The sequence below is a fragment of the Erinaceus europaeus genome, chromosome 18 (assembly GCF_950295315.1).
Source record: "Erinaceus europaeus chromosome 18, mEriEur2.1, whole genome shotgun sequence".
In the NCBI taxonomy this organism is placed as follows: domain Eukaryota; kingdom Metazoa; phylum Chordata; class Mammalia; order Eulipotyphla; family Erinaceidae; genus Erinaceus; species Erinaceus europaeus.
Genome location: NC_080179.1, coordinates 53,168,848 through 53,191,487, shown reverse-complemented (window position 1 = coordinate 53,191,487; position 22,640 = coordinate 53,168,848). Strand labels below are relative to the sequence as shown.

The 22,640-nt window shown below is 41.7% G+C and overlaps 1 protein-coding gene across 5 annotated transcripts in view; it reads right to left on the bottom strand.

Annotated features, from left to right (window-relative positions):
- Positions 1–22,640, bottom strand: part of MGAT5 (alpha-1,6-mannosylglycoprotein 6-beta-N-acetylglucosaminyltransferase) — a 361,514-nt gene that overhangs the window by 206,919 nt on the left and 131,955 nt on the right. For 3 of the 5 annotated variants that reach the window (XM_060178023.1, XM_060178026.1, XM_060178025.1), the window contains one exon: positions 15,106–15,480. The exons of 1 other annotated variant lie outside the window; for it this stretch is intronic. In XM_060178023.1, coding sequence (XP_060034006.1) covers positions 15,106–15,346 — 241 coding nt within the window. In that variant the 5' untranslated portion in view covers positions 15,347–15,480. The remainder of the gene's footprint in view (positions 1–15,105; positions 15,481–22,640) is intronic. One more of the 5 variants, XM_060178024.1, reaches the window with a different exon arrangement.

Here is a 22,640-nt window from a genome sequence, read left to right as displayed (position 1 = left end):
ATAACCCCAACACTACCACTGCAATTCTGTATTCTTAAACCTCAAAACTGTACATGATAAAGATGATTGCAACACTACTGAAAATATTTTAATATCCTTCTGGGGAAAGTAGATTTTAGTTAATATCATACCAAGAGGTTTTTGTTTGTTTTTTGTTTTTCCCCACCGGGGTCATTTATCACTAGAATTTGGTGCCTGCATGATTCCACCACTCCAAGCAGCTACCTTTTTTCTTTTTCTTTTTTTTGATAGAGGGTGAGAGACAGAAAGAAACAGAGCAGAAGAGACACTATAGCACTGCCCCACTGCTTGTGAAGCTCCTCCCCCATGCAGGTGGCCGCAAGGGATCAGGTCCTCACACCTGTGCACTCCACTGGATGCACCATCTGATACCCCAACCCCAGAAAAAGTTCTTCACAAAGGGGAAAACTGACAAATGAAAAGTAGTCTGGCAGCTTCTCTAAGATTTTTCTTCCTGGAAGTCAAGACACTAGGGAGTAAAAGGGTGCAGGAATGGGATGGTGGAGTACCTGTTACCACACACTAGGACTCAGGTTCAAAGCTCCCAATCCCTATCTGCAGGGGGAATGCTTCATGAGTGCTGAATCAGTGAAGCAGTGCTTACAGGTTTTTCTGTCTCTCTCCCACTATGTCGTTTCCCCTCTCAATTTCTCTCTATCCTATCAAATAAACAATTTTTTTAATTTTGAAAAAAATAAAGTATTAAGAGAGAAGAAGATATTGGAAGATGCTATCACAACTTGGGAGCAGGAAAACTAAGGAGATATCATTTCCAGTATCATTTCCTTCCATACTTTGAAATCCAAAGAGATGAGCTCTCAGTAGATGAGGGTCCTGCTTGCAGAAAATGGTCGCTAAGTCTAGAAACTAAAGCTGTGGGACTGGAGAAGAGTATGAAGCCCTGATTGCTCAGATCATAAAGTCAATCAATATTGGAGGTCTCAATCCCATTCATTCCCTTGGAACACAATTCAGAAGCAGTGGTTCTGTGGCTCACTTATGGTGTCAATTCTCAGGTCCCATCCTCAAGGGATTCAACAGAAATCAGCAAATCATTCAACTCAAAGATTCTGGACACAAAACAGATAAGGACTATGTTTCTAGTTCAGCCACCACAATTGGATGGCATGGAGCCAATGTACAATAAGCAAGGACTTAAAGCTGAGCTACTGAGGGCTGGGCAGTAATGCAGTGCATTAAGTGCACTTGGCACAAAGCGCAAGCACTGGCATAAGGATCCCAGTTCGAGCCCGGACTCCCCACCTGCAGGGGGGGGTCACTTCACAGGCGGTAAAGTAGGTCTACAGGTGTCTGTCTTTCTCTCCCCCTCTCTGACTCCCCTCCTCTCTCGATTTTTCTTTGTCCTATCCAAACACATCAATAACAAACAATAATAATAACCACCACAACGAAAAAACAAGGGCAAAAAAAAAAGCTGAATTGCCAAAAATAATCTACATCTGTGCTTGCTCCTAGTACAAATCACCATAGCTTCCTTAAGAGACAAAGCCTGAAAAGAGTAGAGTGCCTCTACTCTGCTGAGAAGCCAGCAATGACAGGGTGCTAATGAGAAAGGAAGGTGCTAATGAAAAAAAAAATTAACCCCAAACTCTCATACCACTCACAGCCAGGTTTCATCAGGTATATTTTTAAATCAATTTTAAAGTGACCTTTCCAAAGAAAGATAATACAGTTATAAAAATGAACAGGTATCATGTATAAGAAAATTGAACACAAAGTTACTTACAAAAGAATGATAGTGTTAGCAAGAGAAAAGACCTGTAAAATTCCCAAGCATTGAACAAAAAGATAAATTTTACTAAGCTCACCCATTGGTGAGATGGAATAAATGAACAGAATGGAAAATCAGGGAGGGCAAAGTGCAGGCCTGTCTTGTCACATCTATTTATTATCATCATATATTACTCTCAGAAGCTCAATAAATACTGGATGAAGAGGGATAATATGTGGCCAGTATAAATACTCAGTGACAAGAGAAACTACAGTAAAAATCAGTTTAAATATTATATGCAAAATATTCCATTTAAAAAACAAGTATAACATACACCTATCTATATGCAGTAAAAACAGCCTGAAAAATAAAAAATTATCTGGGGATAGCCCCTATGGAAAACAATGCAGACAGTCCTTAAATGAGAAGGAAAAAGCCTTGTGATCAGCAACACCGCTCCTAGGCGCACAGCCAAAGGACACAAAGTTCTGAGAACACATGCACCTTATATTCATAGTGGCACTATTTACAATAGTCAAAATATGGAACCAACTTAAATGCCCAACTAGAGATGACTAGACAAAGAATTTATGGGATATACATTTTATGGAATACTACACTGTAGTTTTAAAGGATAAGATTGTAATATTTGGAATAAAATGGATGGAACTGGAAATGATTATACTAAGTAAAATACAAGGTAAACTACTGGATAGTTTTGCTCACTTGTATAATACAGATGGCTAAAGCAGAAGTACTTACAAAAAGAAAGCAACCTGGGAGTCAGGTGGTAGCGCAGTGGGCTAAGCACACATGACGAAAAGCGCAAGGACCGGCATAAGGTTCCCAGTTCGAGCCCCCGGCTCCCTACCTGCAGGGGAGTTGCTTCATATGTGGTGAAGGAGGTCTGCAGGTGTCTATCTTTCTCTCCCGCTCTCTGTCTTCCCCTCCTCTCTCCATTTCTCTCTGTCCTATCCAACAATGACAATATCAATAACAACAACAGTAACTACAACAACAATAAAAAACAAGGACAACAAAAGGGAAAATAAATAAATAAACTTAGCAAACTTAGCACCAAAAAAGCAAATGACCCCATCCAAAAATGGGCAGAGGATATGAACAAAACATTCACTACAGAGGAGACCCAAAAGGCTAACAAACATATGAAAAACTGCTCTAGGTCACTGATTGTCAGAGAAATGCAAATTAAGACAACACTAAGATACCACCTCACTCCTGTAAGAATGGCATACATTGGGAGTCGGGCTGTAGCACAGCGGGTTAAGCGCAGGTGGCGCAAAGCACAAGGACCCGCATAAGGATCCCAGTTCGAACCCCGGCTCCCCACCTGCAGGGGAGTCGCTTCACAAGCGGTGAAGCAGGTCTGCAGGTGTCTATCTTTCTCTCCTCCTCTCTGTCTTCTCCTCCTCTCTCCATTTCTCTCTGTCCTATCCAACAACGACAACAACAATAATAACTACAACAATAAAACAACAAGGGCAACAGAAGGGAATAAATAAATAAAATAAATATTTAGGAAAAAAAAAGAATGGCATACATCACAAAGGACAGCAGCAACAAATGCTGGAGAGGTTGTGGGGACAGAGGAACCCTTTTACATTGCTGCTGGGAATGTAAATTGGTACAGCCTCTGTGGAGCGCAGTCTGGAAAACTCTCACAAGGCTAGACATGGACCTTCCATATGATCCAGTAATTCCTCTCCTGGGTTTATACCCCAAGGACTCTATAACACCCAACCAAAAAGAGGTGTGTACTCCTATGTTCATAGCAGCACAATTCATAATAGCTAAAACCTGGAAGCAACCCAGGTGCCCAACACCAGATGAGTGGCTGAGAAAGCTGTGGTATATATACACAATGGAATACTATACAGCTATCAAGAACAATGAATCTACCTTCTCTGACCCATCTTGGACAGAGCTAGAAGGAATTATGTTAAGTGAGCTAAGTCAGAAAGATAAAGATGAGTATGGGATGATCCCACTCATCAACAGAAGTTGACTAAGACAGGACCTGACCAAATTGTAAGTAGGGCACCAAAGTAAAAAACCTGTGGTGAGGGGTAGACATGCAGCTTCCTGGGCTAGTGGGGGGTGGGAGTGGGTGGGAGGGATGGGTCACAGTCTTTTGGTGGTGGGAATGGTGTTTATGTGCGCTCCTAGTAAAATGTAGACATATAAATCACTAGTTAATTAATATGAGAGGGAGAAAATCAATTGTATGTCTCAAAGTTTTTCAAAACACAAACTGAATCTTTTTAACATATAGGCTGTGTATTTGATATGCGGACTCTCTCAAAAGCGTAGACCAAGTAGATCAGAAGCATCCAATAGCACAGCTATATACAAGATACTGGGTACTGTACAGCAAATCATAACAAAAGGACTTTTCAAAGTTAACCCAATTACCAAATAATGTGATGATAACATTAACTATCAATTGTCTTTTTGAACCCTAAGACAGCAGGAACCTCACATCTCCACTATAGAGCCCCTACCTCCCCCAGTCCTGGAACCCTTGGATAGGCCCCACTTTCCCGTATGCCTCTCCCAATCCATATCAAATAATATTGCATCCGCCGATCACAACCTAACCAACGCAACAATTGCCACCTCAACATGCTTCACCTCAGACTGTGTCCAGAGACATCACATGTGGAATGACAACCCTTCAGCTTCATTACTCGGGTGAGACCTTTCCTTTCATAGTATACTCTAATTTCATCTCAGGTGGTTCACTTTCTAACAAAGTCCCAAAACCTAGATATACACCAGTTTCTATGAGAGAGAGCATATGTTCACATGTATCCATAAACTACTGCAAAATATATACCTGAAAGCAGAAGTACACTAGAGTTTGCAGTGAGTACCTCCCTAACACTTCCTCTCCACTATTCCAAGCTCTGGGTCCATGATTGCTCAACAATTTGTTTGGCCTTGTATGTTAACTCTCTTTTCAGTCACCAGGTTCCAGATGCCAACAGGATGCCGGTCAGGCTTCCCTGGATTGAAGACCCCACCAATGTGTCCTGGAGCTCAGCTTCCCCAGAGACCCACCCTACTAGGGAAAGAGAGAGGCAGACTGGGAGTATGGACCGACCAGTCAACGCCCATGTTCAGCGAGGAAGCAATTACAGAATCCAGACCTTCTACCTTTTGCAGCCCACAATGACCCTGGGTCCATGCTCCCAGAGGGATAGAGAATGGGAAAGTTATCAGGGGAGGGGGTGGGATATGGAGATTGGGTGGTGGGAATTGTGTGGAGTTGTACCCCTCCTACCCTATGGTTTTGTTAATTAATCCTTTCTTAAATAAAAAAAAATTAAAACAAAAGAAATGAACTTTACTCTGCTACAGGCATTAATGAAGTTTTATCACATGTGATCCTTACAACAACTCTATGAATTAATATTATTGAAACATTCTCTCTTTAACAAAAGTGGAGGCAGGCTTTGAAAACATCAGTAACTTGCCTATGGTCACATTGCCCCTTACAAAGGTCTTCTGTAAGCCCAATATAAACATCTCCTAACTACATTTCAGAACAAAGATTCCCATAAGGTCACATATAACAGTATAACATATACTATATTCTCCTGAACAAGGAGCCCTTGGGGAATGGGAATCTCTTATTTCCTCTCTCACTAAAAACAAGACAGTAATTTTCTTTTCTTTTCTTCTTTCTTTTCTTTATTTTTCTCCTCTTTCTTTCCTCCTTCCTTCTTTCCTTTTTACCAGCAAGGTTATTGGTGGGCCTCATATGAATCCACGACTCCTGTGGCCATTTTTTCCCTTTTTAAAAATTAATTTGTTTTTTATTTTATTGGATAGGACAGAAAGAAATTGAGAGAGCCCCAATTTTCAAATCAGATCCAGCCATCACTGAGTCATGCAGCTAGAGTCCTGGAGCTTATGACTAGTCACTCATGACTGGGGCTATGTGCTATCAATCCTGGGGTACAGTGAGGAACTTATATAGGCAGGACTTACATTCTAAGTGTGGGAGAGAAATAAGTCAATACAATGAATATGTGTAACAGGTAGTCTCAGTGTTATGGAATGAAGGGAAGGTTGGGCCCAACCTGAATAGAGGAATGACATTGGGTTTGAGTCCCACTTTTAGAAGAGAATGGAAGGAGGTTAGTAAGCATCATGATTGTGGAGGGAAAGAATACTGGTAGAGAGAAGAACAAACCCCAAGTGTGCTAAGACAAACAAGAGGAGGGTGAACAGTTCTCCAGGGTGGCCTCGGTGGGAAGCAGTTTGACTCAGTGGTTCTAATTAGAAATAAAGCACCATGGCACAGCTGGAAAGAGGAAGACACTGTGGTAACTAGACTAGGTAACATACCCATTCTGAGCCTGAGCATCAAAGCCCCTCAGTCAACCCTTCTTTATGACAGGACAGAAGACAGTGCTGTGGTATGAAGAAATGAAGAAAAAAAAATCTTGTGGAAGAAAGGAATAGATGAATGAGCCTCCAACAATTCCCAGACACTCTATTCTGGTTGTTCTCTTGTCTAAAGCACTCCCAAAGCTCTTCTTAGACTTCCTGACTTGGCTGGGTGGGTGAACTTGGCTGAGCTCAAACAAATACTGGGCAGCCTAGACTTCTACCACAGGATTTCTAGAAATGTCCCAAGCCCAAAAATGGCCTGTTTGGGGTTCTGAGTTTTTCTCGTTTTTTTTTTTTAACTGAAAGTCATTTTTAATCACACCAACCATGTCACTGTAGAGTAACCAAAGCCTTCCTAGCCACACAAAACAGTCTAGCTCTTTTTTTCTTTTTTTCCCCCTCCTACCAGTTTCATTCCAGAAACAGTCTGTTTGCCTCATGGGCAGAGAATTTTTGTTTCAGTGATGGTGGCTTCCTACATCACCTGAGCCCTATAAAATACAGTCACAGCTGTAGGAACAGAGACAAAATTAACAGCAAGTGACATTTTCAAACTCATATGGCCTTGTTTCACTTACTCTTTCTTTTTCATAGGAGAGGAGGAATGAAGCACATTTGAGAGTCATACCTGGCTCTCAGGTTAACTAGGACTCCAACAGAACTACCTCAGGCACTATGGAAGCATCAACATAGGATCTCCTATTGCTTTAGGAACAAAACTGGAAATGATGCTGATGCCATGGAAATGGACCTCACCAGGCCATCTGATCAGCAACCAGAAGTCTTACCCTGGTTTTATATCCCCATCCTACCTATGAACATGTGTGACAGGTAGTTTCAATGTTATGGAATGAAGGGAAGGTTGGGCCCTACCTGAATGGAGGAATGACGTTAGGTTTGAGTCTCACTTTTAGAAAAGAGAAGGAAAGGAGGGAGTAAGCATCATGATTAAGACAACAGAAATATTTCCTCACTCCTTCTTTCTCTGCCCACCATCTTGCATGGCAAGATAATAATGACCAAAGCTGGCCCTACGAAAGGAAAAAAACCAGGCTCATTCTATCCTGTCACCTCCCTCTCCCTCTTACACGTGGAGAACCACAGACTATTAGGTCTCTGCATGCATCCTACCTCTTTCTCAGACACCAATATCATTTTATTTGTTTTATTTTATTTTTGCCTCCAGGTTTATTGCTGGGGCTTGGTGCCAGCACTACAGATCCACTGCTTCTAGAGGCCACTTTTCATTTTTATTGGATAGGACAGGGAGAAATGGAGAGGGGAGAAGGAATTAGAGAGGGAGAGAGACAGAGAGATACCTGCAGATCTGCTTCAACACTTGTGAAGTGACCCCCCCCCCCTCACACACACACACATACAGGTGGGGGAGCTGGGGGCTCCAACCAGGATCCTTGTATAGTTCTTGTGCTTCATACTGTGCGTACTTAACCTGGTGCGCCATCGCTCAGCCCCCCAGACACCAATATCTTCATCAATGCTGCCTGCTCATTGTAGCAGTTCCAGTAATCTGTTTCACCCTGGAGTACACATGCAAGCCATAGGGCCTGGCTCACAATGAGTCTTTGCCTGCTAATCATTCCTTCAACATCCCTCCTTCTACCTTCCCCATTGGTTTCTTGGCATCATTTGGGCTACGGTCACTTTCTGGGAGAGGATATCTGAGACCTCACCCTAGTGGTTCATTTTTTGGTTTTGCTTCACATTTCTCTATGTTGGTTTTCCTGGAAATTTTTTTTAGTATCTGACATTATTTATTGTCTCTTCTCTCCAAAGAGAACAAAGTAGCCTCCATGAAAGAGACCTTGTCTTTTTCTAGTCACATGAAGAAAATTATATATATACAACCAATGGCACAAATAATTGCAAAAGTACCAGGTTCAATGGGAGAAGCCAAGCAAGGAGACATCCTCGGCCCCCAAAGCTCATAGAAAGAATATAGAAAAATATGGAATCAGCCTAAATGTCCACCAACAGATGCCTGGAAAAAGAAGTCACGACATGCACATGTATATATGTACATAGACGCACCGTGTAATGCTATTCTGCAGTTTTAAAAGCTAATAATGTATAATTGGGGGGGGTGGATGAAACTGGAGGTGATTATGATCAGTGAAGTAAGTAAAGGGATGGAAGACATGTGGAATACAGAAAAATAAAGCAAATGAGCTGGCAAAAGGCAGAGCCAAACTACTGCACACTCTATGGGAACTATGGTGGTCCTAGTAGGAGGGCAAGTTTGGTGGCACACGAGACTCTGATGGTGGGTGAGGCGACTTACACATACCATGTGCAGTGTGAAAGTAGGCTCCTGAAATTTTTACAATTTTGGAAACCACTGTTGAGTCACTAAAAAATTTAAAAAATACCTACAAAAGTAAAGGATAAAAAATTAGACAGGCATGTAAGTGCAGATGTAGAATGAAAGGAAATAAAGAAAAGCAGGTGTATACACCTGGAAGTCAAGGAGGAAGCAGGCTGTATGGAAACAGGATAGTGAGGGTGTGTGAGGGTGTGTGAGGGTGTGTGTGTGTGTCTGCGCTGGAGGGTGTTCAACACACTCCTCCATGCAGTGCCAACTACTCCACCTGCACTAGCGACCTGCCCAGGGCAGAGCATTCAAGCAGGTAAAACACTCTGGGTTAACAAAGGGAAATTTCTAATCATCAGGTTAACATTTGCATTAATTAGCGAGCACAAGCACATCTCACCTAGTCAGTTAGTTAAGGAATGATCACTGGGGACCAGAATTTGGGTCAGGCTATTGGAGAGATAACAATTCACCTCAGAAACAAGAATGGCATTGATAGGGTTGAGTGACACCCTTCATGACGTAAGTTTGTGAGAAGTCACTGGCAGGCATAGCCCTGCTGCATGGGCCTGGGAGATGTGGCTCCAGGCTGTCCTCTAATTAGACTGACACAAAAGCACACAGAAACACCTTCCAGACCCCGAGAATGAATATTCCATTGTGCCATACAGGCTATGTGCAAATATAGCTTCCAAGTACCACTCTGGAGTTGCCAAATCCCCAAAGAAATTCAGCAGCTGTTTTCTTCAAATCACCTGTTGGTGAGTGAGGATAGGGAAGATACTGAAGGGAAGTTCTTTTAGGGTTGCTTGTGAACTAGTCAAACTAAAGATAGATAGCAGCTACAGAGCAGCCTCTAACTTAAGCTCTCATACTACCAAGTGAGGGAGGGGCTAAGACTCTGTTCTGAAAGGGAAGTGTGTATGTCCTCCAGCAACAAGACCAGCACAGGCAGCCAGCATGTTGCAAGGCCAGACAGGCTGGCTCAGAGTCCACACTCTCAGTCACTAAACTCTCAACCTGTCATCAGAAGAAGCATTTCCCAGGCAGAACAAGGGCATGTGGCATTTAGGTGTTCACCTTGTAAAGCAGATGTCTTGTGAGAATCCATACAGAAAGAGTCTTGGAAAACTAGAGCAATGCCTACAAGTAAAAAGACTGACTCAAAACTATCTAGATTAGGGATTGCAGGCCTTTTTTTTTTTTTTTTTGCAGAGAAGCAGATAGTAAATGCTTTAGTCTTAGCTGTCTCTGTGGTACCTCCTCAGCTCTCCCACTGTAGTACAAAAGCAGGACACACAATCAGGGATGGGGAGGTTCCAAAACACTTTTAAACAAGAAGCATCCGGCCCAAGGCCCTAGTTTGCCGATTACAGCTTAGATTTTCAGAGTTGTAGGAAACAGATCAAGAAACACATGCATGCATGGACTATGGTGACTGCAGAGAGATAGAGCAGCATGCTTTAAATATTGTATGAAATGAGCATTAATGTCTATGTGTTTCTCTGTTATTATAACTGTAAACAAAATGAAGTGGTTGTGTTTCAATAAAACTATGTTTACACAGAACTCTGGTGGTGAGTACTTTGTGGAATTGTGCATCTGTTATCTTAAAATCTTGTTGATCCGGAAGCAACTACAGAAGCCAGACCTTCCACCTTCTGCATCCCACAATGACCTTAGGTCCATACTCCCAGAGGGTTAAAGAACAGGAAAGCTATCAGGGGAGGGGATGGGATATAGAGTTCTGGTGGTGGGGATTGTGTGAATTTGTACCCCTCTTATCCTATGGTTTAGTCAATGTTTCCTTTTTATAAATAAAAAATTAAATAGAAAATTGTGTTGATCACTGTTAAATCACTAATAAAAAATTGAAAAAGCTGTGTTTACATAAAGCAGGCAAACATCTGAACTTGACCTGTAGGTCCCTGCTGCTCTAGGATCTCAAATCATGGATTTGAATAATTGGGCAAGAATTCAAAACCAGCAACTGTGTTTCTCCTAACACCTGCCACAATCACTAAAGATTCATTCACAGCATACCTACTAATGGTCAATGATTTTATCAGGATAGGAGGTAAAAGAAGTGTTGTTGCTTTGCTTTGCTTAGTTCTGTACATTAGCTGGATTCACTCAAATTTGACACAGATTCCAACCCTATTGTATCAGCTCTTCATTTGTACAGAGAAGACATCTAGGTACAACTCTCTGTATAGACGCATTTCTGACAGTAAAAGACACTATAAACCTGTGGCCCAGGGGCCAGACAGTGCTCCACCTGGTTGAGTGCCCATGCCCATGGCACAAGAAATAAGGTTTAAGACTCTTATCCCCATCTCCTATAGCAGGAGAAAGCTATACAAGCAATAAAGCAGTGCCACATGTTTTCTCTCTTTCTTTTTCCATTTATATACTCTCCTTCTCTCTCAATTTCTGTCTTAACAAGTAAAATAGAAAGAAAAAGTGGAAGGCACAAAAAATGAAAGAAAAGCAAGCAAACAAAAAATAGCCAATGGGGACAATAGATTTGTGATGCCGGTACAGAGCTCCATCAATCACCTTGGTGGCAATTAAAAACAAAAACAAAAACAAAAATCCATGTGGCCCATGCATCCTCATCCCCACTCTGCTAGTCAAGATGAAGCAACAGACGCCCTGCAGTTTCAACATCACCATCTGACATCAACAGCCAGAGCTGCCTCCCTACCTACTGACATGTCCCATGGGCTCTGCAGGAGGAGGCATGGCACCATCTGGCTGACTCTCCAGGTTACACACACAGACACACACACTTACATCCAGTTGTTGGTGATTAGAACCAGGATTAAAACCAACTGACAGCTTAAGAATGTTCAGGAGATAAAACTATTAGAATCTGCTTGCTAGTGCAGTAGTTCTCCAAGGTAAGGGAAGGAAGAAATGTTTGATTGTCACAATGATGGGGTGGTGTTGCTCCTCGCATCTAGTGGGTAAAAACAAAACAAACAAACAAAACCCCAGCAACACTGCTAAACATGCTAATATGCACAAATTTACTCCCATAGCCAAGAAGTATTTGGCCCAAAATGCCAATGGTGCCAAGTGAGAAGCCCTGACTCACTGGGACTTCACCCCATGATGAATCTATGCCTCAAGCAGTATGCACAGCCCCATGAAAGCGCCAAAATTGAGCTCTTCAAGACCACTTTGATTGATAGTCTACCTGGTTGGATGAAAGAGAAACATAGCGGTTTGGGTTGAGACTTGCTGATGGCAGCTGCTTGGTTGCTTCTTAGTTGTTTTTGAGGAAAAGAATTACTTTCCTCTGGATAATCTATAAAAAGAGAAAGCTAGAACAAATAATGTTTGTACATTTTTTTAAGCTCCATAGTCCTAGGATTATAAGCATCTAAGATGGCAGAAATTTTTTTTTATTTTTAATTATCTTTATGTATTTACTGGATAGAGACAGCCAGAAATTGAGAGGGATAGGAGTGATAAAGAGGGAGAGAGATGGGAGTCGAGCAGTAGTGCAGAGGGTTAAGCGCACGTGGCACAAAGTGCAGGGACCGCCTTAAGGATCCCGGTTTGAGCCCCTGGCTCCCCACCTGTAGGAGAGTCGCTTCACAGGTGGTAAAGCAGGTCTGCAGGTGTCCATCTTTCTCTCCCCCTCTCTGTCTTCCCCTCCTCTCTATGTTTCTTTCTGTCCTATACAACAACAACAACATCAATAACAACAACAATAGCTACAACAACAATGAAAAACAATAAAGGCAACAAAAAGGAAAAGAAACAAATAAATATAAAAAATAAAATTTTAAAAAGAGGGAGAGAGACAGAGAGACACCTGCATCACTGCTTCCCCACTTGCAAAGAAAGCTTTTCCCCTGCAGGTGGGGACCAGGGACTTGAACTTGGGTCCTTGCACATTGTAATTTGTGCACTCAACCAGGTGTGCCACCACCCAGCCCCTAAGATGGCAGATATACTAACATACTACTTTAGGTTTTGGTAACTCTCAAACTAAACACACACACACACACACACACACACACACACACACATTCTGTGAGTCTGAAATATTAAGATCAGATCTCTGCTCTTTATAATGGGGAAGAAGGCTTTCCTAGGAGATTTTCAGCAGCACACAACAAACAGAACAAGCAGAGAACATGAAAGTCAACAAGCCTCCCATTCATGTGGTTTCTTCCTTCCCATAGAATGAATTTGATAGACTAAGAGAAGCATAAGGAGGAAATTAGTTCCATTTCGCCACAAAGGTATAACATAGAATGAATGCACTAAGTCTGAAACATGAAAACAGCTTCTGTTTTACTTGTTTCATTTACCTGTTATACAGTAACAACTGTCAGCTTTCTTTCTTTCTTTCTTTCTTTTCCTCCCTTTCTTTCTTTCTTTCTCTCTTTCTTCCTTTTCTTGGTGCTTTACCAGCAGTATTTAGGAAATATCACAAAAGATCAAAGTCAATGAATAATTTAAGAATAAACCCTCTGAAAAACTACCTAGTTGCTTTTCTTTTCCTTTTTAAGATTTTATGTATCCATTAATGAGAAACATAGGAGGAGAGAGAGAAGGAACCAGACATCACTCTGGTACATGTGCTGCCAGGGATTGAACTCAGGACTTTATGCTTGAGCGTATAATGCTCTATCCACTGCACCACCTCCTGGACCACTCTAGTTGTTTTTCAACACAGTCTCTGAAAATGGAGTCTTTTTTCTTTTTACTTTTTAACCCATTCGGTAAAAAGGTAGCATTTCATTTAGACCTATTAGAAGGCAGTACCTACAAATATTACCCTTTCTTTTTTTTAAAGTAGTGTTTATATATAATATACATATATATATGTGTGTATGTGTGTGTGTGTATAGATATATCAGGGACATTAAAATATGCATTGTGATCAATTCTACTTTTTTGCTATTGCTGTTGCAACGGTATAACCTTTCCAAGTCAACTTTTTCACATAGAAAGAGAGACACAGGGCAGGGTCAGGCTAAGAGTACATAGTACAAAGCACAAGAATCTCAATTTGAGCCCCTGGCTCCCCACCTGCAGGAGGGTCACTTCACAAACAGTGACGCAGGTCTGCAGGTGGTCTGTCTTTCTCTCCCCCTCTCTATCTTCCCCTCCCCTCTCAATTTCTTTCTGTCCTATAAAATGGAAAAAGTGGCCACCAGGAGCAGTGGATTTGTAGTGCAGGCACCAAGCCCCAGTGATAACCTTGGAGGCAAAAAAGAGAGAGAGAGACACAGGAAGAGAGGAAAAGATACTACAGCACCAGGATTCCTCCAATGGATGGGGTGGGGCTCAAACCTGGGTCATGTGCATGACAAAGCAAGAGCATGATCCAGGTGAGCTATTTTTACCACCCTGTATTTAATTCTGATAGTAGTCGATTACATGTGATTTTCTTTCTTTTTGACTGCCTAATTCTCCTAACTTTTTGTATATTAAGCATAGCTTTGGGAAAAAGTTAAGTGATAGGCTGATAGAGGAGACAGCATAATGGTTATGCAAAAAGGTCTTTCATGATTCAGGCTCCAAAGTCACAAGTTCATGCCTTACCCCATCCCCTAAGAGCTGAGCAGTGCTCTGGTATAAAGTGAAAGAAAGAAAGAAGGGACCAGGCAGTGAAGCACCTGGTTAAGTGCACACATTATAGTGTGCAAGGACCCAGGCTCAAGCTCCTGGTCCTCACCTGTAGGGGGAAAGCTTCATGAGTTGTGAAGCAGGGCTGCAGGTATCTCTCTGTTCTCTCCTTATCTATCTCCCCTCCACTCTCAATTTCTCTCTGTCTCTATCCAGTAATAAGTAAATAAAATATTTTTTAAATAAATAAAGGGAGAGAGAAAGAAGAAAAGAAAAAGTAGTATTCCATGTGTACTATTTTTATAGAATTTCAATTCAAAATAGATTACAGGCTTGAGATAGTGTAATTGGTATGCAAAATACTTTCATGCCTGAGGTACCAAAGGTTCCAGGTTCAATCCCCAGAACTCTGGTGAAAGAAAGGGGGGGGGGGGGATGAGCAATGGTGGAAGGACAGAGGGAAGGAGGAAGAAAGAGGTAAAGGAGAGAAGGAGAGAGGATAGGAAGGAAGAAAGGAAGGAAGGAAGGAGAGAAGAAAGTGATTAGTCAGCATGTAAGCTTTAGCACCTGACACACTGGTCTGAGGGAGGTACACATCTGGTTCAGAATTCTTTGCATCTGTAGAACATTCCCTTGTACCCTCACCTCACCCCTCAGTAGCCTTAATTAAGCTTTGTTCAGGGAAAGATAATGAGAATGTTTTTCTACACTCCCAGATGAGATCATGCAGTCCAGAAATGGGGACGAGCTCACTGCACAAACAAGCAATAGAGCATGAAGTACTCAGTCCCACTGCCCCTGGGCTTAGGTGTCCATGTGCACAGAGCTCAGACTCTCCCAAAGGGCATTCTTTCAACTTTCTAAAAGTGTCCCTCTGTGTGCAATTCTCTGCTTATGAAGCAAGTGGCTAGGGATATACTCAACCCATGACAAGATCAAGTCTGGCAAACCTCTGGGTTCTTCTGAGGTAAAGCCACACTCAATCCAGACGGCCCAGTAGCACAACACTTACCGTATGCTGTCATGACACCAGCATATGGCCCATCTACCACATTCCTGTTTTCTTCTGCCAGTGCTTTGATATATCTCTTGCTGAGGTCCAAGATCTGCTCTCGCAACATGGAGCTGCTTTCAGGTTGAGTTCGCTGCTGGATGGTAAAATGCAGAAGCATCATACCCCAAATAAAGCCAAAAGTCACAAGGAAAAATCCCAGCTTCTGAGAGGACAGCTTCCACGGAGTAAAGAGAGCCATTGCTCTCTGGCAATGCTTTGACTCTTAAAGTGTAGAATGATGACACAAATTCATGGTGCAGGCTGGGTTTGCAGGTTCAGAGGTCTCACTCGGGCTCCTGCATCAGCTGATTTCCTTTCCTCACTTTCATTCTGCTGTGAAGGATGAGGAAAGTTAGAGTTCTGAGAAGACAGTGAATTCAACCAGAAGCCATGCTTTCACTCAAACAGCTCTAAAATGTGAACTTCCCTTTCCCCTTATTTTGCCAGCTCAAGAGCGTGTGTTATGATTTGGGATTTGTAAGCTGAGAAGGGAAACCTGGCTAGGCGACAAGAAGCTGTACAAATACGCAACGGGAAATGTGAATCTGAGTGTGTTAACAGGTGTAAGAGGGCTGGTTTCAGCCTGGACCAAATTCAAAACAGGAAGCTTGTTTTACAAGGTAGGGAGGTGATGGAAGGATATTTCACTGAATGTCAGCAAAAACCTACTTGGAGGGTGGAGTTATATCACCATCAGGCACTTTGTGCAAAGTCATCATTATGTGCTCTGGCACAGCCTAGAGCCTGCAGCTGCAGAGGTGAGCAAGGAAGTGGGTTCCCCATCTGGGTAATCATACCAAGAAGGGGGAGAAGACACAGTCTTATTTTAGCTTGACCAACTCTCACTAGCAGTGTTGAGAGTCAAGCTGACTTTCCTGGGGCCATCCGTCAGGTAACCTCACCCCACACACCAGCACAAAGAGGCTGTGCCAGAGGTACCTAATAGTCTTTCTATTCTGATACCCTCATTACTCACTTGCACACTATACCACAGGAAATGTGTAGCATAAGTCACCTGCTTTTGTACAGTTTTCACTTTCACTCACATTGTGGGCAAAATGGAAGGTCCAAAGATATTCAACACTATAGCTGCCATATCCTTTCTGTTACCAGCACAGGTTGAGCCAAGGTCCTAAATTAGGGTATCCTACCAAAGGCAACCTAAACATAGCTTGCAAAAGGGTTAGACATAGGTCAAAATTGCCAGCCTTTCACCGGAGTCCTGAGTCTAAGGATCAACAAGTTTACAAGTGGCACCATTTGCTCATCATGCCAAGGAAAATGCTGTACAACGATCTCATAGATGAACCCAAGATATACCTTTCAGATCAAAGGATCTTCCTCTGTAAACAACAATGGATTGATTGCAGCAGCAGCTGCTGCTACTACTACTACTACTGCCACCACCCACCATCATCCAGGAATTGATAAATTCATTCTAGGGGACCAAGCAGTGGTACACGTGGTTAAGCACAAACACTAAAGGGTGCAAGGATTAGAGTTCAAGCCCTTAGTCCCCACCTGCAGGGGGAAAACTTCACAAGTAGTAAAGGTGTCTCTCTGTCTCTTTCCCTCTCTAGTTCCCTGTCCCCTCTCTGTTTCTGTCTCTACCCAATAATAAATAAATAAATATATATATATATATATATATATATATATATATATATATATATATATCCATTCTAGATATGTCCCAAGCATTGTGGTCCTTAAGCATGACAAAGGGTGTCTCTACTGGTTGAACTATTCCCCAACCTCCCTAGCTTACAATTTTAAACTCTTGTTTACCTTGTACAGTTTTACCAGTTTCTGTAACAGAACTTCGTGGCATCCTTTAAGGTTTCCTCCCTCTTCTTAAGGAAAGTTACCAACCTACTGACTGTGTTAATTTGTCATCTGAACACTAGGGCACTTCATTCAGCCTTTCCAAACTCAAGCCTTCTGAACAGCACCTGCCCTCTTCCCATCATCCATTCATCCACAAGTGTGTGCAGGCACTCACTATTGCCAGGAAGGATGAATGTGACAGAGCTCTTGCCTCAAGGGCCTTTGGGGGCAATGCTTTAGAAGCCATTCCTCTGATTAGGTGCTGGCCTACTTCCTCAGGAAGTGGCTGTGCTTCCTTTTCACCACTCATATTCATTAGTCAGAGTTACCCCAGGGCTGAAGGGATTTTCCCAAACCAACTAGGTGTTATACCAAGAAAAAACATTTTCTGGTGATTTTCCTTTACTATTTTTAGAAAGAACCAAAGTTGACAAAAACTATGTGCCCACTCTCAGACAAGAGGCTCCACACTGCTCCCTCTAACCCTCCCCCCCCTACAGAAGCTGCTTGAGGTTGTAGAGTTATCTATGGGAGACCAGAGGCCAGGAGTTGAAAGAGGGCTTCAGGAAAAAGTAAAGGCTTCTCTGGCTTGGCCTGAAAGTTTAGTGGGTGTGGTCAACCACCCAAGTGATGCCTTAGGGGTGGAAACAAAAGATAAAGAATGTTAAATTAAATCAAGGTTAAATTAGCCCAAATCAGACACTTACAGATTTGGAATAAAAACTCCTAACTCTAAGAAGTTCTTGCCATATTTTCTGATTACTGAGGACCTAGATTCTAATTGACTGTAGGAATGCCAGGAATATTCTATCCTCCTGTGAAATCTATAATTTGATATGACAGAAACTACATCAGTCTATGCTCAGGACACTCAAGAGTACTAAATTAGAATTCACCTCTACAAGTCCTCTATTAAGAAGATATAATTTTAAAAGACTTTTGAAAATCATGACTTGAGAGACTTCTATCTCCCACAGTAACAGAAAGATAACAGAATAGTAATCCTCTCCAGAGGCCTTGGTGCCACAGAAGGAATCAATGATGATCAGTAATGACCATGCAATTAATTAAGAGGTCACAAGCCAGTACTGACCAAAAAGCTGTTGATCAGACTCAGAATAAACCTGTCTCTAAACCTCCTAAAAGCTGAATCTTCTAGCAAATTGAATCCAATAGGCGCACACACATGCACATACACATTCACATGGATCTAACTATATATCTCAAAAGTATCTGTTGCTAACCAGAGTAATGATAGCCCAGACCATAATTTCCTTCCTCCTCTTACAAAAGACCTTTGAACCAAGTCTGATTGCAAGGAATTACACCCCTAGATCCACCATTGCTATGAAACACCCTTATATACACTAGCATGATCTAATTACCCTCTTAGTATAGTGCTTCCTAAAAGGGTAGCTTTTACCACCTTTGCCGCTCATTCCACAACATAAGAAAATCCTGAATCCACCTTCACAGATGTGGTCAATGATTTCTGGCAAAGAAATCTGTTGTTTCTCTTTATCAAAAAAATAACAGGAAGGTTGGGCAGTGGCATAAGTGGATGAGTGCACACATTATGATGTGCAAGGACCTGGGTTCAAGCCCCTGGTCCCCACTTGCAGGGCACAAGGTTCTCAAGCAATAGAGCAAAGCTACAGCTGACTCTCTCTCTCTCTCTCTTTCTCTCCCTTCCTATCTCCCACTCCCCTCTTCATTTCTCTCTGTACAGTCAAATTAATTAATTATTCAAAAATAGCAGCAATGGAAAAATGTCCTCATTAACTATTAGGGAAATACAAATCAAAACACAATGAGACAGGCGTCAGGAGGTAGCACAGCGGGTTAAGTGCAAGTGGTGCAAAGCACCAGGACCGATGTTAAGGATCCCGGTTTGAGCCCTGGATCCCCACTTGCAGGGGAGTCACTTCACAAGCAATGAAGCAGGTCTGCAGGTGTCTGTCTTTCTCTCCTCTTTGTCTCCCCTCCTTTCTCCATTTCTCTCTGTCCTATCCAACAACAATGACATCAATAACAACAATAATAACTACCCAATAGTTCAATTACCAAGCACCACAGGTCCAGTCACAGAAGGAAATTGCACAGAGAAACAAATATGAAACTAGTTCACTAAACATGGCTGCTCATATAGGCTGCAGACAAGCCTCACAGGATAGCCTTTTAGTCGACTCCTAGCCTGCCTTGCTGATGCCACTTTATCAACCCATCTCAGAACACACTGAAATAGAGTGCAAACTAGACTATGGAAATCATTCCTTCAAATGTTCATTCACCAGCCCTGAGGCTCCATTCTTGAATTCAGGACTTGGCCTTTCAGAGGATGAATGATGTTGGAAATGCCTGGCCCCACCCTCACCCCCATTCAGGAAAGCAAAGCCAGCCACAACTGTCAAGATGGATCTTTTCCAAAAGTCTCACAGGGCAATTGCATCACAACTTGGGATTCCAACATTCACACTGGAGAGTGCTGCTCTTTGTCATTTACCTGTCTTGTGTCCTAATAACTACTTCCTTTCTTTCTTTTTTTTTCTGGTAATGTTCTTTTTATTATTATTAATATTACTAGTGATTAAATAATGATGAACAGGATTATACGATAACAGGGGATAATTCCACACAGTTCCCACCACCAGAGTTCTGTATCCCATCCTCTCCACTGGAAGCTTCCCTATTCTTTATCTCTCTGGGAGAATGGACCAAAATTCTTACTGGGTGCAGAAGGTGGCTTCTGCAACCGCTTCTCTGCTGAACACGGAAGCTGGCAGGATGACTAATAGCTACTTCTCATCTGTCTTTAAATGGTGGCTATTGGTATCTATATCCTGTGAACTAATATTCAAAATATCCTGTCTGCTGTGCTATTGCATGATACCTTGGGAAATCCTATCCTCACCTCAAAATTGAATACTTGTACCTCCCCAGACTGAGGAGAAAAAAAGGATGTTTGCACATCACACATCAGGCAAGCAACTGATATCAAACATCTATACAGAATTGGTGCATATCTACAATAGAAGCAAAAATTAGCCAACAAAAAAGTGGGCAAACAACTAAACAAACATTTTTCTAAAGTAGAAGATACACATGGCCCACAGACAAATGAAGAAATGCTCCACTTTACTTCCCATTAGAGAAATGCAAATTAAAACTACACTGAGACACCATCTCACACCAGAGAGAATGGCTTACATCAGCATACCAGGAAATGACAGGTGCTAGAGAGGTTGTGGAGAAAAGGGAACTCTGCTTCACTTCTGGTGGGAATGCAAACTGGGACAGCCCCTTTGGAAGAATGTATGAAGAGTCTTAAACAAATAAAAATGGAAGTACCTTGTGATCCAACAATACCACTTTTGGGCATTTATCCAACAGACACTCAATAATTAGAAGGGACATATGCACCCCTGTGTTCATAGCCGCATTATCACAATAGCCAGAGTGGAAACAGCCTAAATGCCTATTAACAGATGACTGGCTAAAGAAGTTGTGGGGTATATATTCATGGAACACTACTCTACAATCAAAAAAGATGATGTGTCCTTTGGGACAAAATGGATGGAACTGGAGGTGATTATGTTTAGCAAAATAAGTAAAGAAAGAGAAGAAAGACAACTACCAGATAGTTTCACTCATAGGTGGAATCTAGAGATCTGACTTATATGACCTTGTCAAAGACAAAAACCAAAAAACCCAAACAAAACAGAAGCAAGCAAACTGTAAGACTTATAAGTACAGTGGCAGTTAACTTTGAGAGGTAGGAAGGTGGGGATACAGAATTTGGTGGTGGGTGTGGTGTGAACTACACACTGTAAACTTATAATCTTGTAATGAACTCTTAGTAACAAATAATTTCAAAAAAAAAAAAAAAAGGATGGTGGGACTGAGATGAAGAAACACAAACGAACAGTGGCATTGTTCAAGTAATGTTTGGCTCCACCTGGAGCAAGCCACAAAGAACCTGAGTGCTTAGACTACATCACTGTAGCTCCCTCATAGTCTGAATCTGCTACTCTAAGATCTGATGACACAGCAGTGAAAAGTCACTGTACCACAAAAAAGAAAAGATACTGCACCCTTGAATAGATAGTTTCATTTAAAGTGACATTAAGAGAAAAAGGGGGAAAATAGCAGAAGAAAAATTCTAGCAAGGGTAGTATGTCAAAGACGAAATGTTGTCTAAGATAAGAGAGTGAAACAAGTGTTAAGATGAGAGAGTGAAACAAGAGTCAGGAGCCCCCATAATAAGCTACTGGCTGGACCACCGATTACCCAAAGAGATCATGGAAATCATCACAAGGGGGTGGTGAGGAGGTCTTTGAACCTAAGTCCTAGAAATCTTTGATCTACTGCTTGTTCTACCTGCTGGCATGAGTGACCCTAAACACGTCTGTTTATCTTGATCTTTGCATGTATGAAATGAGGAAAGATGCCAACACACAGAGCACTGTGAGAGCTTAATGCATGGGGTAGGGCTGGGCATGTGTGAATGTTCCAAGTTACTGGCTGTCAAGCTGTGCTACATAGGATTTCAGTGTGCTCAGATATGTTTCAGAGGTATCACAATTTTATTTTTAAGATTTATTTATCTATGAGAAAGGGGAAGGGAGAGAGGGGGGAGGGAGGGAGAAAGAGAGAAAGAGAGAGTGTGTGTGTTTGAGGAAGGAATGAGAAAAGAGAAGCCCTGATCATCACTTTGGTATATACAATGCCAGATATTGAACTTGTGACCACATGCAAGTCCAATGCTTTATTTTTCCACTCTGCCACCTCCCAGGGTGATCCACACGTCTGTTTGTTTGTTTGTTTGGTTGGTTGGTTGGTTTAAAATATGCTCTTTAAAAAATGTCAAAAGAAAGTTTACATACCAAATTTTAAGACACTGGAAAATGTTTATTTCAGAGATTCAAAACAAAAATTCCTTAGTTAATGACTTCTATAGGTGGAGTTTTAATTTAAAGATTTTCTTTAATGCAGTGCTGGTGCACCCAACCTTACATAAACAACCTTGCTTAGCCTCTTCCCCACTAATTTTTTTCTTTTTATTATTTTAGAAAAGGTGAGGTGGGTGAAAGATACTAAAGTACCACTCCACTGTGCATGGCATTGTTTTGATGGTATTACCATGCTAGCAATTGAACTCAGCACTCCATGCATGATAAAAATGTGCAATTTACCTGCAGAGTGATATCTTGGTCTTAAGAACTCATAATCTCTGTGTTATTTGGTCAGAAAATAGTTTCTCAGCAACAATCTTATTTGCTTTATAAAATTCAGGTACATGTGTCTACTCTTGTAAAATCTGTGACAGAACACTAGGATATCCTAATTAAGGGCTAGATAAGGATTGGCCATAAATTGTAAGTTTCACAGACTGCTTGTCTGACCTCCTTATTATGAGAAATAACAAGAGTCTTAAATAATGATTCAACTCTGAAGTGATTTTCTATGACTTCTCTTTCCAGTCTCAGCATCAATTTACATTAGCATCAACTTAGAGTGCCTGGAAAAAAAAATGTTTGAAAAAAATTTAAAGTGTAGCCATTATCATTTGCAATCAGGGTAAATCTGGTTTTCCACTACTCTGCAATCAAAATGTAGTCTAGAAATCAACAAGATGCTACCCTCAAAAAGTCTACACAACATCTTAC